A 13,178-nucleotide genomic window follows, 5' to 3' on the forward strand; every position below is an offset into this window, starting at 1 on the left:
ATCGACTCGATAGGTAAATCGAAACTTCGGTTTCTACGGAGAATTGTGTCGAAAACGTGACACGCTGTTGTACGATTAAGCGTGATTGCGTGTATTATGGCGAAGAATTAGAAAAATGCTTCGGTTCACTCCTCTTCGCCGGGACGAAGAATTCGAAAAGAAATTTTTATGCGGATATTCTTGCTACCGGCTCGCGGACGATATTTCGCGGCGCATATTTTCCAACATAATTTTGCTACCGAAACACTTTTTCTGATTTACAAACACGTTGAACGGATGAACGAACGAACGAACGTACGAACCGCCATGCCTTCGTGAACGGAACATTTTCTTCTTCGGTGCGCGGATAATTTGTAACGATTGACAATTCTGTGATAATCAGCACAAATAGCTGTCTTTACGGTAGCATCTTTACGTTTGTACAGTAGTTTACAAACTATACTCGTCGTCTTTTACGGGCTACACCTAATCGTGCTAACGCGATCAAGCAATACCACGAATTTCTTTATTCTCTAGTTTATTTTATTTTTGAGACTACCAATTTTCAGACGATGTTCTCCAATTTTCTTTGGTGATCGGTTACACGTATTATCACAGAATTCGTTTCTGTCAGGACACTTACTTCCCGTCAACGAACAGCCGATATTTGCAAACTTTTGTAAACGAGTAAATTATTTCTAAGGTCGGATCGTATCGAATCACGCTTTCGAGTAATAATTTTTATACCGATCTTCATCGGGAAGAAACTCACCGATTCATGTACGATACGCGCGCAAAGGTATAACGACGACTATGAAAAATTATATTTCTCAAATTAACGGTCGACGCAACGTCTACGGATAGATTATCGCTTTGAAGTTTCGGTGATCGAACGCGTGTAATGCGAGACTCGCTCGTTGTTGCTCCATTTCGCTCGTTCTCGGTGTCGCGTCCCATTCGGTTTCTTCGTCGCGAATCGAGAGAAAAGAATTTCCACCAAACCCGCTTTTAAGCGAATCGAGAGAAAAGAATCGCCACCAAACCCGCTTTCAAGCGAATCGAGAGAAAAGAATTGCCACCAAACCCGCTTTTAAGCGAATCGGCGCTCCCGATTTTGTTAAAAATCGCTCGAAAGCGGGAATTAATCTACTTTGCCGTAATTCTAATCAACATTGTAAATCGATACATAGAGGATGCTTGAAAATACGCGGAACAATTCGAACACCGGCTCTTTGTTCTCGTAATAAGGATAAATCGAGAATGCGGTCGAAAATTTGTTCGTTTCCCGAGAGAATTGATTCGCGAAGTACACGGAACGCGCGCATAAGACAAAGTATTCCTCGATTCGTTGATGATTCAATAGCTGGTCAATTAAAAGATAAAAAAGACTTTTAGCACATTTAGTCGCGAGTCCTTGTACAACGATTCGTGTATTTTCCGAATCGCTTGTCTCGAAAACGACAACTATTTTCTCGAACGTTTCTCGATCGATTCGATACGAATTGCCATTTGTCGACTCGCGTCGTGTATTTTGCGCCACGCTGTACACCGTCGGAGTCGAATGATAAATAAATGAACAACGGTGCACAGATAAATTACATCCGATGTCTTCGTTCCGACTTGCTTAAAGATTTCTGAATTCCGTGATCGATCGCGTAGAATTTCTATTTACACGTTACGTAATTACGGTCAACTCGGGGAAAGAGTCACGGTGTGTATGCGTGTATGTGTACGCGCGTGCGGGTGTGTGTGTACACCGGACAGTGAATTACACCGATCTGTAATTTTCTAACGCTCCACGTGCATACTTGATCTTCTCCTCTTGTACGCACGATCAATTAGAGCGAAAGTGATCGAGCATCAAGCCTGATTAAAACTTCGGCATGGTTGCCGAAGGTAATTGAACTCCGTTGACCTTAATACAGAGAAGGAACGAGCAAACGGAACGAGAACGTGCGACAATGACAGCGAAACCTCTCAGTATGTAAATGACCAAAATAGAGGGTTAATTGAATCTCGATGACACGTTACCGTTTCCTTTTCTTCTCTGCCATTCCGAATGTATCGTTACTACGTTGAACAAGTTGCTGGCAACATAACGCGCGTTATCTCTAATCGAACCGAGCAACGTGCTCCGCACTGTAATCGGAATGTTCTTTCACGGGAGTGAAGTGTGAAATCGCGTCGATCTGTTAACAGGCGAGAGACACGCGAAGATGGGTTCAGTCCTTCTGTCTTGTACATGTAAAGAACGATTAATAAATAAAATGTACCGTGTATGAACATCGATCGTTGAAGCCTTTCTTTCGAACCGTTACCGAGTCCATTTCTGGTGATACACTGTCGACCCTAAGTTTCTCGAACGTCTGTCACCATTATATTTGAACCCTTTGGACTCGAGAGGAGATCCTCCATCGACACCTGATTCGGTGTACTATTTTCGACCCGGGAAAATTTCGTGGTTTCGAATTCAAATTCGACATTTAAATATCACGTTCTAGATTAATAAATATTCTATTCTAGATTAATTTTACGACTTGAAGAATTTTCTCGAGGCGATGGTTTCTGGTAGCAAAGAAACCTCGAGTGCAAAGGGTTAATGTTACAGAGTATTGTATTAATTCGAAAAATTATTTACGATTTTGTACCCTTGCGTACAAGGGAGGAATCTCTCCAATAAGAGTGATCAGCTTTCTTTTTCGACCTTTGATAATTAAAATCTGTGTCTCTAGATTTTCGTAATTTGGACGGAGAAGAAGAAATTGTAAAAAATATTTATTAACAGTTTCGGCGGTTAAAAACATTGTATTATTGCTTGGCTACGGCGCGAGTTACCGAAAGTTTCGATCCGATTCGTTTTCTTAACTGATTCGAAGACACGGTTATTGTTTTCTGGATTATCTGCGAAGATTCTTTCGCATACACTGTACCCTCCCCGGGACAACCAGTCTTTTGAAAAATATCTAAAAATACAGTCGTTTCGTTCTCACGTGTAATAAAAAACAAAACTGCCATCGTACAATGTAGTATGTTTACCTGGAGAATTTTCATCAGCGACGCCGGTTTCGTTCTTCGTAAGAACTTCTTTCGAGTTGTTTGTGTCGTTGTGCCGGCGAAATTTTTTCGGTTTCTTTTCGTCGAAAGCGACAGCAGTGTTTACGGAAGTGGTATCGTTGCATTTGCTGCAGCGCCAGACGATCCTTGGATCGTAGACGTCGATGTCAACGACAGGAGGCTGGTGACAAAGAGGGTGGTAGACTTCTTGACAGTCTTGACACTCCAACAGAATCAACGGTCCCAGTTTTGCTCCATTGCAGATCTTCCATTCCACGTGGCGAAAAAATTCGAATTGCACAACACAGGAATCGAAGTTACTAATTTCACATTTAAGAGGTTTGAATAAAAATTAATATTTCACTCGAGTATCGTAATAAACCGAATTGAACTAATTTCACATTTAAGAGGTTTGAATAGAAATGAATATTTCACTCGAGTATCGTAATAAATCGAATTGAACTAATTTCACATTTTAGAGGTTTGAATAGAAATTAATATTTCACTCAAAAAGATTAGTTGAATAGTTCAATAGTTTCCGTTAAGGACGTTAAAAAATTCGATAATTTAAATTAGATTTCCTTACAGCACGAACTCTTCCAATATAGATAAATAATTAAAATTTGAGAAGACTGTTCGAAAAGATTGTAGATCGATATTTTTTCATCCAAAATTGAACTGTTACTCGTACGTTTGTGAAACTATAATCATCGACCGCTACAATTTAAGGGCTATGGCTCAAATAGAAGTTCGTTAACGAATCAAATTCGCAACTAGTAGCCTTGAAAAAAATGCGAAACAACTTTATTGGTTGCAGCGAGAATTGTGCTATGAAAATTTCATCGTACATTAAACGGTGCCGTGTGGTTCAGTCGAAAAGACTGTCACGTTTGATCGTTTTCCAGTCCCTACCGAGCCCCAGAATTGGCAGTGTGCATAGCCTCTGGTCCCCTAGTCTGTCAATGAGGTTGGATCATCGTTGTGACAGTTGTCGACCTCATGTTGCAGGGTAGAGTTTCGATTTACCATGTGAGTTGCGGTTAATCAACTCGTTCACTGAACAGCGGTGACGGTCGAGATTTAGGAAGGCTTAGGGTGGACCAATGTGGATACACGATGGGGCTTGCAACTCGGTATCGTACTCATAGTTTGTATCTCTGTGCAGTTGCGTTCAAAGGGTGCATCCAGAATTCATCGATGACATTCCTTTCCGGGGTACGATATTCCAATTATCGAACGATTTCTATAAATCGCTCGTTCCCGACAATCTCGAACCGATGTATTTAAAATGCTACATATTTTTAAACGCGAAATTTGAATGCTCGTGGCTCGAACGATGATAACGTTAACGACGATTCGATGTTAATTCGTCAGTGAAAGAAAATATTTTGTTCGATAAAAGCAAAAATTCAAATTGGACGATCTCGAACGATATCTTGTAACGCTATCGTTAACTTCCAACTGTAAATAACGATCGATGGACCGATTCGAACAGTTTCATCGTATACTTACCGCTATAGACGAAAATTAGGATACCGATTCAACGCAAGTGACAATTCAATTAAGACAACACACCCCTCTACGTAACGTTTCGAATAGTCGATTAACGAACATTACCGACAATTAGATTATTTCGTTGCAATGAATTAAAACCTTGCACAGAAGACCGTCTCCAGATCCCTCGTCTGGAATGGATATCCTCGGGATGTCTCCTTTCTCGGTATAGTCCTCGAACTCCGTTTCGTATATTTTTACAGATCTCCAATTATCGTCCGTAACATCCTCGACGAAGATCAACTTCTTCGCGGAGTTTCCTCCTTCAAGCGCGAGGAAGTCGTCCTGTTTCTCCAACGCGTCGTTCGCGAACGATTTCCCGCGGATTTTGTTATTTTGTAGAAATTTCTTCGCCATTAAAGTTTTGTCAAAACCGTACTTCCTCTCCACGGTAGCGTCGAGCATTTTACGAAGTTTCTCCGTGCTATCGTCGTCCGTCGAATGTAGCAAGGCCAAAGCGTTGTGAAAATCTTCGTCGACATCGGATTCATCTTCCGTATCCTCGAACATCCTGGAGAAATTCGACGCGACTTTTCCTTCGAATTTCTTCTACATTTTTTCCCGAACGAACTCTTATCACTGCCTTCTGGAACAAAGTTTCTCGGATAATTTCAACTGAGCGTAACTTTTTGTCCGAACGCTCGAAACCGTTATTGTTGTACAACTATCGAGCGTTTATTCATTTACGTTGGCTATTTCGTTTTTATCTTTGACGATTCTCTACAGCCTCGCGATAAAAAAATCCAAATTATTTTTCTTTTTTCTATAAACACTCGACACGCCTTACATACGTATGTAGAAAAAGAACGAACGCAAAGCGTACACATCCATAGTTGTAACCTTATTTCCGATAAACCGGTTCACGTATTTATCGTTAACTGTTCGCTCGTACGATAAAAAATATCGGACCCTTCTATAATTTTTGATCAAACGATACTTGGAACATATGAAATTGGACGATTCGATAGTGTCTTGTGGAACTCACTTCGCAAGGTGTAAATCCAATATGTTGTTTCGAAAGGGTAAATAAAACTTACGTTAACGCGTTTCTCTCTTCTATTCCGTGTTATCGGGAAGCTCCTCTTCTTCAAATTTCCGTCGATTCGAAGATTCCGCGGAACGGAACGCTTACTTTCGAAGTGACGTCGACACGTGCACGAATGGCGAATACTCGACGAATTCGATTTCACGAATGGTGGTATCGGTAACGGAAACACTGAACGAACGTTCATTGTGAAATGTGCCGAAGAAAAGTAGTTGGTATTTATCAACTCGAGCATCGACTCGCCCGGGCGATTCTATATCGATAGATTTGCATCGATGCACCGTTGTTCTCCGGTTCGATAATAATAAAAGCTACTGACCGTTCGGCCTCGACGAGTCGCGAATATTCGTAAAAAATATTTCGGAGAAAGTGCTATCCGGGACAGTGGAATAATATACAGAGTGGCCTGCGAACGAAGACGATTTACTCGAGGAAAATTACGACGAAATCTCCGAAATGGAATTTTCTCGCGCGAATAATTGAATTATTTACATCCTCGACAACAGGGTAGCTCGAAAGAACGTTTGCGTTTCCACGAATATCCGTAACGGTCCTTTGAGAGATTCTCGACGAAACGAGTTTTCTTATTTCGAGCCACGTCGAGGCATTTTCGAAAATTCTTTTTCCAGATTTTCTGCATTCTGTTGCGACGGAGACAAGTTTACGAAGCGACGAAATACAGCACGGACGCAAATCGGGGTAGTAAAGATTTGTCGTAAATTTATAATTTACAAACCGGCTCGAGCCTGTTGTCATCGTCGTAACTTGTCCGCTATATTGAAAAGTAATTTCGAAGGTGAAATGTATTCCAAGATAACGACTTTTATTAAATAACACACGCTACTTAATAAAAAGCTCCAAGTGTCGGTGAAGTTCGAAACAGTAACGTCGCTGTAAAAACATTTTTAATGAAACCGTGGTTAATAGTTCTTGCCACGGTATTATCGGTTCCCGAGATATTGACTTGTAATCGGTCACGTGGTTCATTCTGTGTAGGATGGGGCGCGATTCGTGGCATTACCGAACAGGAAATGATTTCTCACGCGGAAATAAGTTCGAACAGCGAAGTGAATTTTTTATTTCACACGAGACCTCGCGTTTGATAAAATCGAGTTCGAGAGAAATTTACAATTCTGGTTCCACCGGTGATTTTACTTACAAATATTGACGGTGGTGTAACTGGCATCGGTCAACCATAGACCGTGTAATATTAACACCTGGTCACCGGTTTCGAAACGAAACTGACTACTTCCAACAAAACGAACACACTTGACGATAAATCCCGCGAAAGTGACATCTTTGAATCTTTGCCGAGCGATTTACGAGCTACTCGACTATCAAAAAGTTTCAAACACCTTCGAACGGAAAAAATATTCATCGGTGTATTTTTCAGCGATGAAAAATCGCTCTGGCCACCTTCCGTCTGTAAATAAGAGTAACGTACACGGTTCTCGTTGAAATTTCTTACTCACCGTTGCAGACGTTACGATTGTTCCCCATTAGGCGGGTTTACTCCGTTAGTTGCGTGTCCGCGATGTTGGCCGGCGTATCCGTAAAGAAGGCGTTCAATTATGGTGAACGCGGGGGAGATGGGTTCTCACTCTGCAAGCACAGTACCAGAATCGAGTGGAATCCAGCTGAGAAGCCGGGCGGGCCCGGTAGACGTCGAACGAGTAGGATTATTCGCCAGTGGATCGGGGCTGGAGCCGGGACCGGGGTCGGGGTCGGGGCCGGGGAACAATGTCGGAAACGACGAGGACGGTATGCCGAGATATGCAGGATATCGCGCAGAACTGCGATCCTTCGAGGTCGGAGCAGAGAGGCACGGGTATAGAGCGGTGCGCGCGAGTAAAGCTGGATACATATCCCCGTGCACCACCACCACCACCACCGATAGCACCAGCACCAGCACCACCACCACCACCAGCACCCGAGCACCAGCAACGCGCACCGAGAGAATACGTCTAAGTGTATTACCCTCGAGAGCGCACCGTTCCGCCTAAATATGTAATAATATCTACCGGAGATACCGGCATTCCTCGACCTCGAGAAGAATTCGATCAAAATGTGTCGCGATACTCCCCTGGTATGCCAGGTGAGCTACGCGTCTCTCCACGGTTACCCTTTCTGCTGCACCACCTTTCCCCGTTTACGCTTCTACGTCTTCTTCGTCGTCGTTCGCCCGCCACCGCGTTTCTTCGAACTGGATCGGATACGGTATCGGTATTCGGTAACGCTTCTGGTCTTTTAAACCGTCAACGGTCACCGACACTACGCTTTTTCCTTCGAGTCGTGTGTGTTTCTATCATTTTAGGGATTTTCCTAACGGATTGCTAGTGACACTCGTTTCATCGGACACACTGTCGACATGTGCATCAATATGCGAAATACTTTTCAATTTTTTTTTGGAGTGCAATACGAATGTTTTTTTTACTCTTTGTTTGCGTACATAGACACAAATTATAAATATATAGAAATATAACAATTGAAATATATTCCAATCTTGTATATTACCGAACGATCGTTAAAGTAACTACTTTTTTTCTCGATCAATATTGGCTTGTTCGGAAAGTGATTTCGTTTTCCAAAATGGAGAATATATAATTTAATAAAATGTTTGTTCACTCTAAAAAAATTGTGTTTCACTTTCGCCAAAAAATATCCATAAAAATATCTTTTTATAACATTTTTATGGATGTTTTTTTTTTTGGAAATTAACAAATGTACGATAAAATATTAGAATTTTTGTTGGAAATATCTGTACAACCGAGCTCGAATTAGATTTTTTCCGTTACGATCGTAAATCTGTCTTCGTTGTTTTTAATTGGGAGAATAAGGAAATGGAGCCATATGGGCCCGTTTGGACCCCAGCGTGGTGTCTTCTGTGGTCGCCTAAACCGCTGCTTGAGAGGGTTAACCCTTCGACTCGCTGGGCTCGAATATACCCGGTTAATAATATTCCATTTACCGTCGTAACTAAGATCCAGTTGCGTCTGGTTCCAGGATTAACGACCCTCGAACAACACCGTGTTACTGGTGACCTTCTTCTTGCGTTGAAAGTTATTATAAATCTGTTTTTCCGTTTCTTTTGATATTCTACAATTCTTTAAATTCTACGCTTCTGGTTTATGGTCTTTACACTTGCGTAAACAGTTCTATTATAAACAGTAATCTTCACGATAATAATCTTGATTTTTTTATCAATTTTGTTAATATATTTAGATCAACCATTACTGCGACACGAAGCTTACGTTATCTTTGATTTTATAAAAATTAAAAAATTCCCAGGACGAGAAAAGACTTAGTTGGAACGACATCGGTTTCAGATTTCTTCTTCGGAGGATCGTTTCGTTCAACTTTGGAACGCACGTAGCACGGTAAAACCTTGATAATTGCAGGGAAACGGGATCGAAATCTCTGCAAGTATCGAGATTCATGCAACGATCGAGGTAACCCAATCCGACAAGAAAGAGCTCCACTTGCGCAATGTATTGTACCTCCGCTACCTATGGTTACTATGTACTACCTGTTACTTCCACTTCCAGCTTCGCGTTGCTAAGCGACTATCCCTACCACTTGTCGATACAATGCAACGAACGAGTTTCTCATTCAATCATCGAGGTTTCATTTATCGAGGTTCTACTGTTCTCCGTACATACGAGGTATGTACGTGCTATACACATTTCAATTAAGAACTATCGGAAATAGTCATTTAAACAACTTCGTTCGAACCAAATATGAGCCGACGATGAATTTATCGTCCGATCGACGGAACATTTTTCAAAATATGTACGATATTTAGAACGCACCGATTGAAATTGTTAATCGAGATACTTTCGATAAAGTTAAACAAAGGTAGTCAATTGTTTCCCGTTTCTGTTCGTTCGTTTCGTTCTTTCCTTCCGACGATCGATGGAAGACAATTTCTCGAACGAAAAAATTAATTTTCTTTCACACAACTCGAGCTGTATTTTTAACGAAATATATTTCCAATGTACGTAAACGAAGGAAGTATTTTCAAACGAGAATAATCAAATATAACCAAAATACGTAAAATGCTGTAAATGTTTAAAACTTTCGCCTAAAGGGAAGAAATATTTTTTAATAAAACGGAGAAGGCATTTTTGTAGAAAAATGCGAGAAGTTTTTATCGGCACCAGTTTCTCGTAAATTTTCATACGGATTTCCTCGGTGATTACTTCCTCGTTAAAATGGAAATAAAATTCTCTATAAATCGTAATCAATTATATACTCGCGTTTACACGCGTTTATTATAACTCTCCAATCATACGCCTATTCAAGTTCCATCTATCTCCGATTTCTTTACGACGTGTACACACCGCAAAGAGCTATAAAGAATGCCTGAACGGTGTTCGCGATGTTCGCGTCGAGAAATCCGCGTTTTCGTTCATAAAAACTGCGTTTACGATAGCTACCGATCGTTTGTTCGTGCTAGAAAAAATTCTGACCAATAGTTTAGAATTTTACTAAAATATTCCGACCGATAGTGAATTTTACTAAAAAATTCTGACCGATAGTGAATTTTACTAAAAAATTTTGATCGATAATGAATTTTACTAAAAAATTTCGATCGATGGTGAATCGAAATTCTATTCGAAAGTATTCTTTCCCAGTTCTTCGTTACACATGGACTGTAACGATTGAATTATTTTCGACGAGTGCCCGAATTAAAGATTTCCTACGATCTTTCCGCAACGCGGGACACGATTACGATGGAAAAGACAATATTACGGACACGGTCTCTGTCTCGCGGGCGTCGGAAGAATCTTCCGAATGCACCGTTCACGCGATATTTTAATATTTCGTAGCTTGTCGTTCGCGCAAGTAAATCTCCGCCGCGATAAGCTCCGCCAGGAATCTCACCCCCGTAGAACATCCGCCGGTTATAAGAAATGTTTTCGAAGTTTATGAGGTGATGCGGAGGTTCGCTGTAGGATGGATCGAACGCCTCTACCCCTTTTTTAAAATAACAGAATCGATGAGGAAGAGGCCGACGCCGTCGTAAAACTTGCAATGAAAATACTCGCCCGCAAAAAATTGTCCTCGGGAAATTGCCAACGTAGAAATTGCGAACTTTCTCTATTCGTGGAATCTTCGTAAGTTTAAATTGAATTAATTATCGAATATATTACCGTTCGTTATGAATCGAAGGGTAATGAATTCTAACTAGTAAAATCGAAAAACGTACTTGCTCGTGGTATTCGCGAACGAACCAATGCAAATTGCCTTTCTGTAATAATGAATTAACGACGCCATATAAATGGGTTTTTGTATATAAAAATAAGTATCTTTTTTATAATGCAAAGTTAGATACTTAAAATTTCACGAATATCGATATTGATGTTTCTGTAGATTTGTAAAGGAGTGAGAATATTTTGTTCATTCTTATTAAAAATAATTTCCAACTGTCGAGGAGGAATATAAAACTTGCTTGGGTTTATATTCTCTCTTGTTCCTCGGTTCGCGCTTCTTCTTAAGTATTTCTAAATACGTATTTATCGAGAATGTTTCATTAAAGAAATCGCATTGTCCACTAGACCTACGGATTGGCGTAATTGCATTTTTGGACGAAAAAGTGTCGCAGAGGAACGAAAGAGCCAAAAAGGTCACGATATCGGTAGTAATTGAACCGTGCGTCCACTCCATTAGCACGATGTCCAAATACAATTTAGTTATCGTTGCGACGTTACAAATTTAAGCGAAAACTGGAATTGGCCGGCTTCTGTGTCCTCCGCTGCAGTTCCAAACAATGCAGAAACAATAGAAGCAACTTCTGTGAACCATAATTTCAAGTTTGCTCCAATTTAGTATACGACGTAACATATCGTTATAATTAATTAAAATATTTGACTTTCGAGAAATTTTGTAACGCAATTTACTAATATCTAACGAACCAATACGATGCAATACGAACGTAACAATACGCGATCGTACTGTATCAAATTTATTACACGTTAATAAGTAGTATTTACGTGCAAACAAACAGTATACTCCCTTATCGCGATTATACAAAATTTGTGCATTATCGTTAAGGTGAAAGTACTAAACGATATAATAAAAAAATATAAAATTGATTCTTACTTTTAAACGAAGCAGGTATTCTTAATATTTATCGTTTCTTATGATAAACTCATTTTTTCTAATTTTGGACTTGTGCCAGTCGTCGATCGAAGGACTGAATTATCTATAATATAATCGTAGCAGATGCTCTTAATTAACTGTAAGGTACGGTTCGGTTCTCTAATATTTGTCCGAAAGAAAATAATGAATCGCGTTAATAAATTTCTTCATAGGATTCAATTCAATTAATCGTGCGAAAGAGTGCAAAACTCTTGGGCATGTAGTTCGATCTAAGCGTAAAAACTGGGCACCGATTCGCTATCTAACGAGGCGGCGCAATAACGACTCGACGACACTGCAAATTTTTTGCCACGGTCAGGTGCAGCCTATCGACAATGTCAATGAACTTATATCCCGATACATACCAGGTAGAGTCGTTAGATACGACTGAATGCAAAATGCATCGTTGCATAACGCAAGCCATCGCTCGAGAACACGTGTATAACATTTCATTTGAACTCTAGAATTATTAATGCGCTTGCATTTTCATCGAATCACCGTCCCTTACTCGACAACGGAATGTGGATAATAAAATATTTTTACACTTCTTTGCGCGTCCCGCTTTTGTTTTTATTTGTCATTTAAAAAAATAGGAAACGACCCATCTTACATACTTTCACCGCGAATGCGATCAATTTGCGTCTTCACGAAAGTACGAAAAGTTATGAACAATCGTACAATAATTGTGGAGTCTGGAACAGCATCTCATCCAGCGTCTGACGATCATCGACTAAAACGATTACGCGACAATCGGAGAAATGGTAATCACTTTTTCCAACGTTCATCATTGTTCTCGCGTCTTGGAATAGTTCGAATTAACGTATTTCGTCCAATCGCGTAAATGAACGGTGTAGAAAGTTTTATGACTTTACGACTATCGACATTAGAAGAGGTTCACAACATACCGACCGTGCCGCATATGCTCGAACTGAAATTGCTGGAATAAATGGGGGCCATTGAGGGAAAGATAATTGACAATTTGATCGCGTATAAAGGAATCCGTAAATTTCCGAGAACTAAAACAAAGCGAGTTTCGTATGCCTCCTCGACCGTTGGAAATTATTTTTAATTATTGCTAGATAAATTACAGACTGCGAGTAAAATACGATTGCAAGATACACTTGGCGCACTGGAATCACGGAGACGCAAGTGGTATCGATTTTATGAAATTTTACCTTCTGCGTGGATAATACTGTCCATGTTCTAAAATGATCAGGTTTCTCATTAATCGAAACTAGTACCGACAAATAATAATGCAATATTCAAATATATTCCGCAATTGAAAGAACATCGTCAAAGAGGGGTTAACATCGATCGTTTTACAAATAAAAGTAAAATTCAATTCGTTGAATTTCACTCAAATCGGCGCGCACTATCGTCAAAGTAGTCTCGTTTCCGTCAAAAG

The 13,178-nt window shown here is 40.2% G+C and overlaps 1 protein-coding gene across 1 annotated transcript; it reads right to left on the minus strand.

Moving 5' to 3' along the window:
- Nucleotides 1-2,328: 2,328 nt before the first annotated feature.
- On the minus strand, nucleotides 2,329-5,143 carry LOC143153636 (integrator complex subunit 12). Its single transcript, XM_076325056.1, has 5 exons — nucleotides 4,687-5,143; nucleotides 3,016-3,298; nucleotides 2,795-2,942; nucleotides 2,618-2,683; nucleotides 2,329-2,413 (listed from the first exon to the last, which is right to left on the minus strand). Exons 1-5 carry the CDS (start codon nucleotides 5,095-5,097, stop codon nucleotides 2,329-2,331), a joined length of 993 nt encoding a protein of 330 aa, XP_076181171.1. The 5' UTR covers nucleotides 5,098-5,143.
- Nucleotides 5,144-13,178: the final 8,035 nt, after the last annotated feature.

The sequence above is a fragment of the Ptiloglossa arizonensis genome, chromosome 13 (assembly GCF_051014685.1).
Source record: "Ptiloglossa arizonensis isolate GNS036 chromosome 13, iyPtiAriz1_principal, whole genome shotgun sequence".
Taxonomy (NCBI): Eukaryota; Metazoa; Arthropoda; class Insecta; order Hymenoptera; family Colletidae; genus Ptiloglossa; species Ptiloglossa arizonensis.

Coding starts and splice junctions, on each gene's coding strand:
- LOC143153636 (XM_076325056.1), bottom strand. CDS start 5,097: ATGTTCGAGGATACGGAAGATGAATCCGATGTCGACGAAGATTTTCAC. Junction 3,299..4,686: donor GAGACGGTCTTCTGTGCAAG/GTTTTAATTCAT, acceptor GTGGAATGGAAG/ATCTGCAATGGAGCAAAACT. Junction 2,684..2,794: donor GTAACTCGCGCCGTAGCCAA/GCAATAATACAA, acceptor TAATTATCAAAG/GTCGAAAAAGAAAGCTGATC.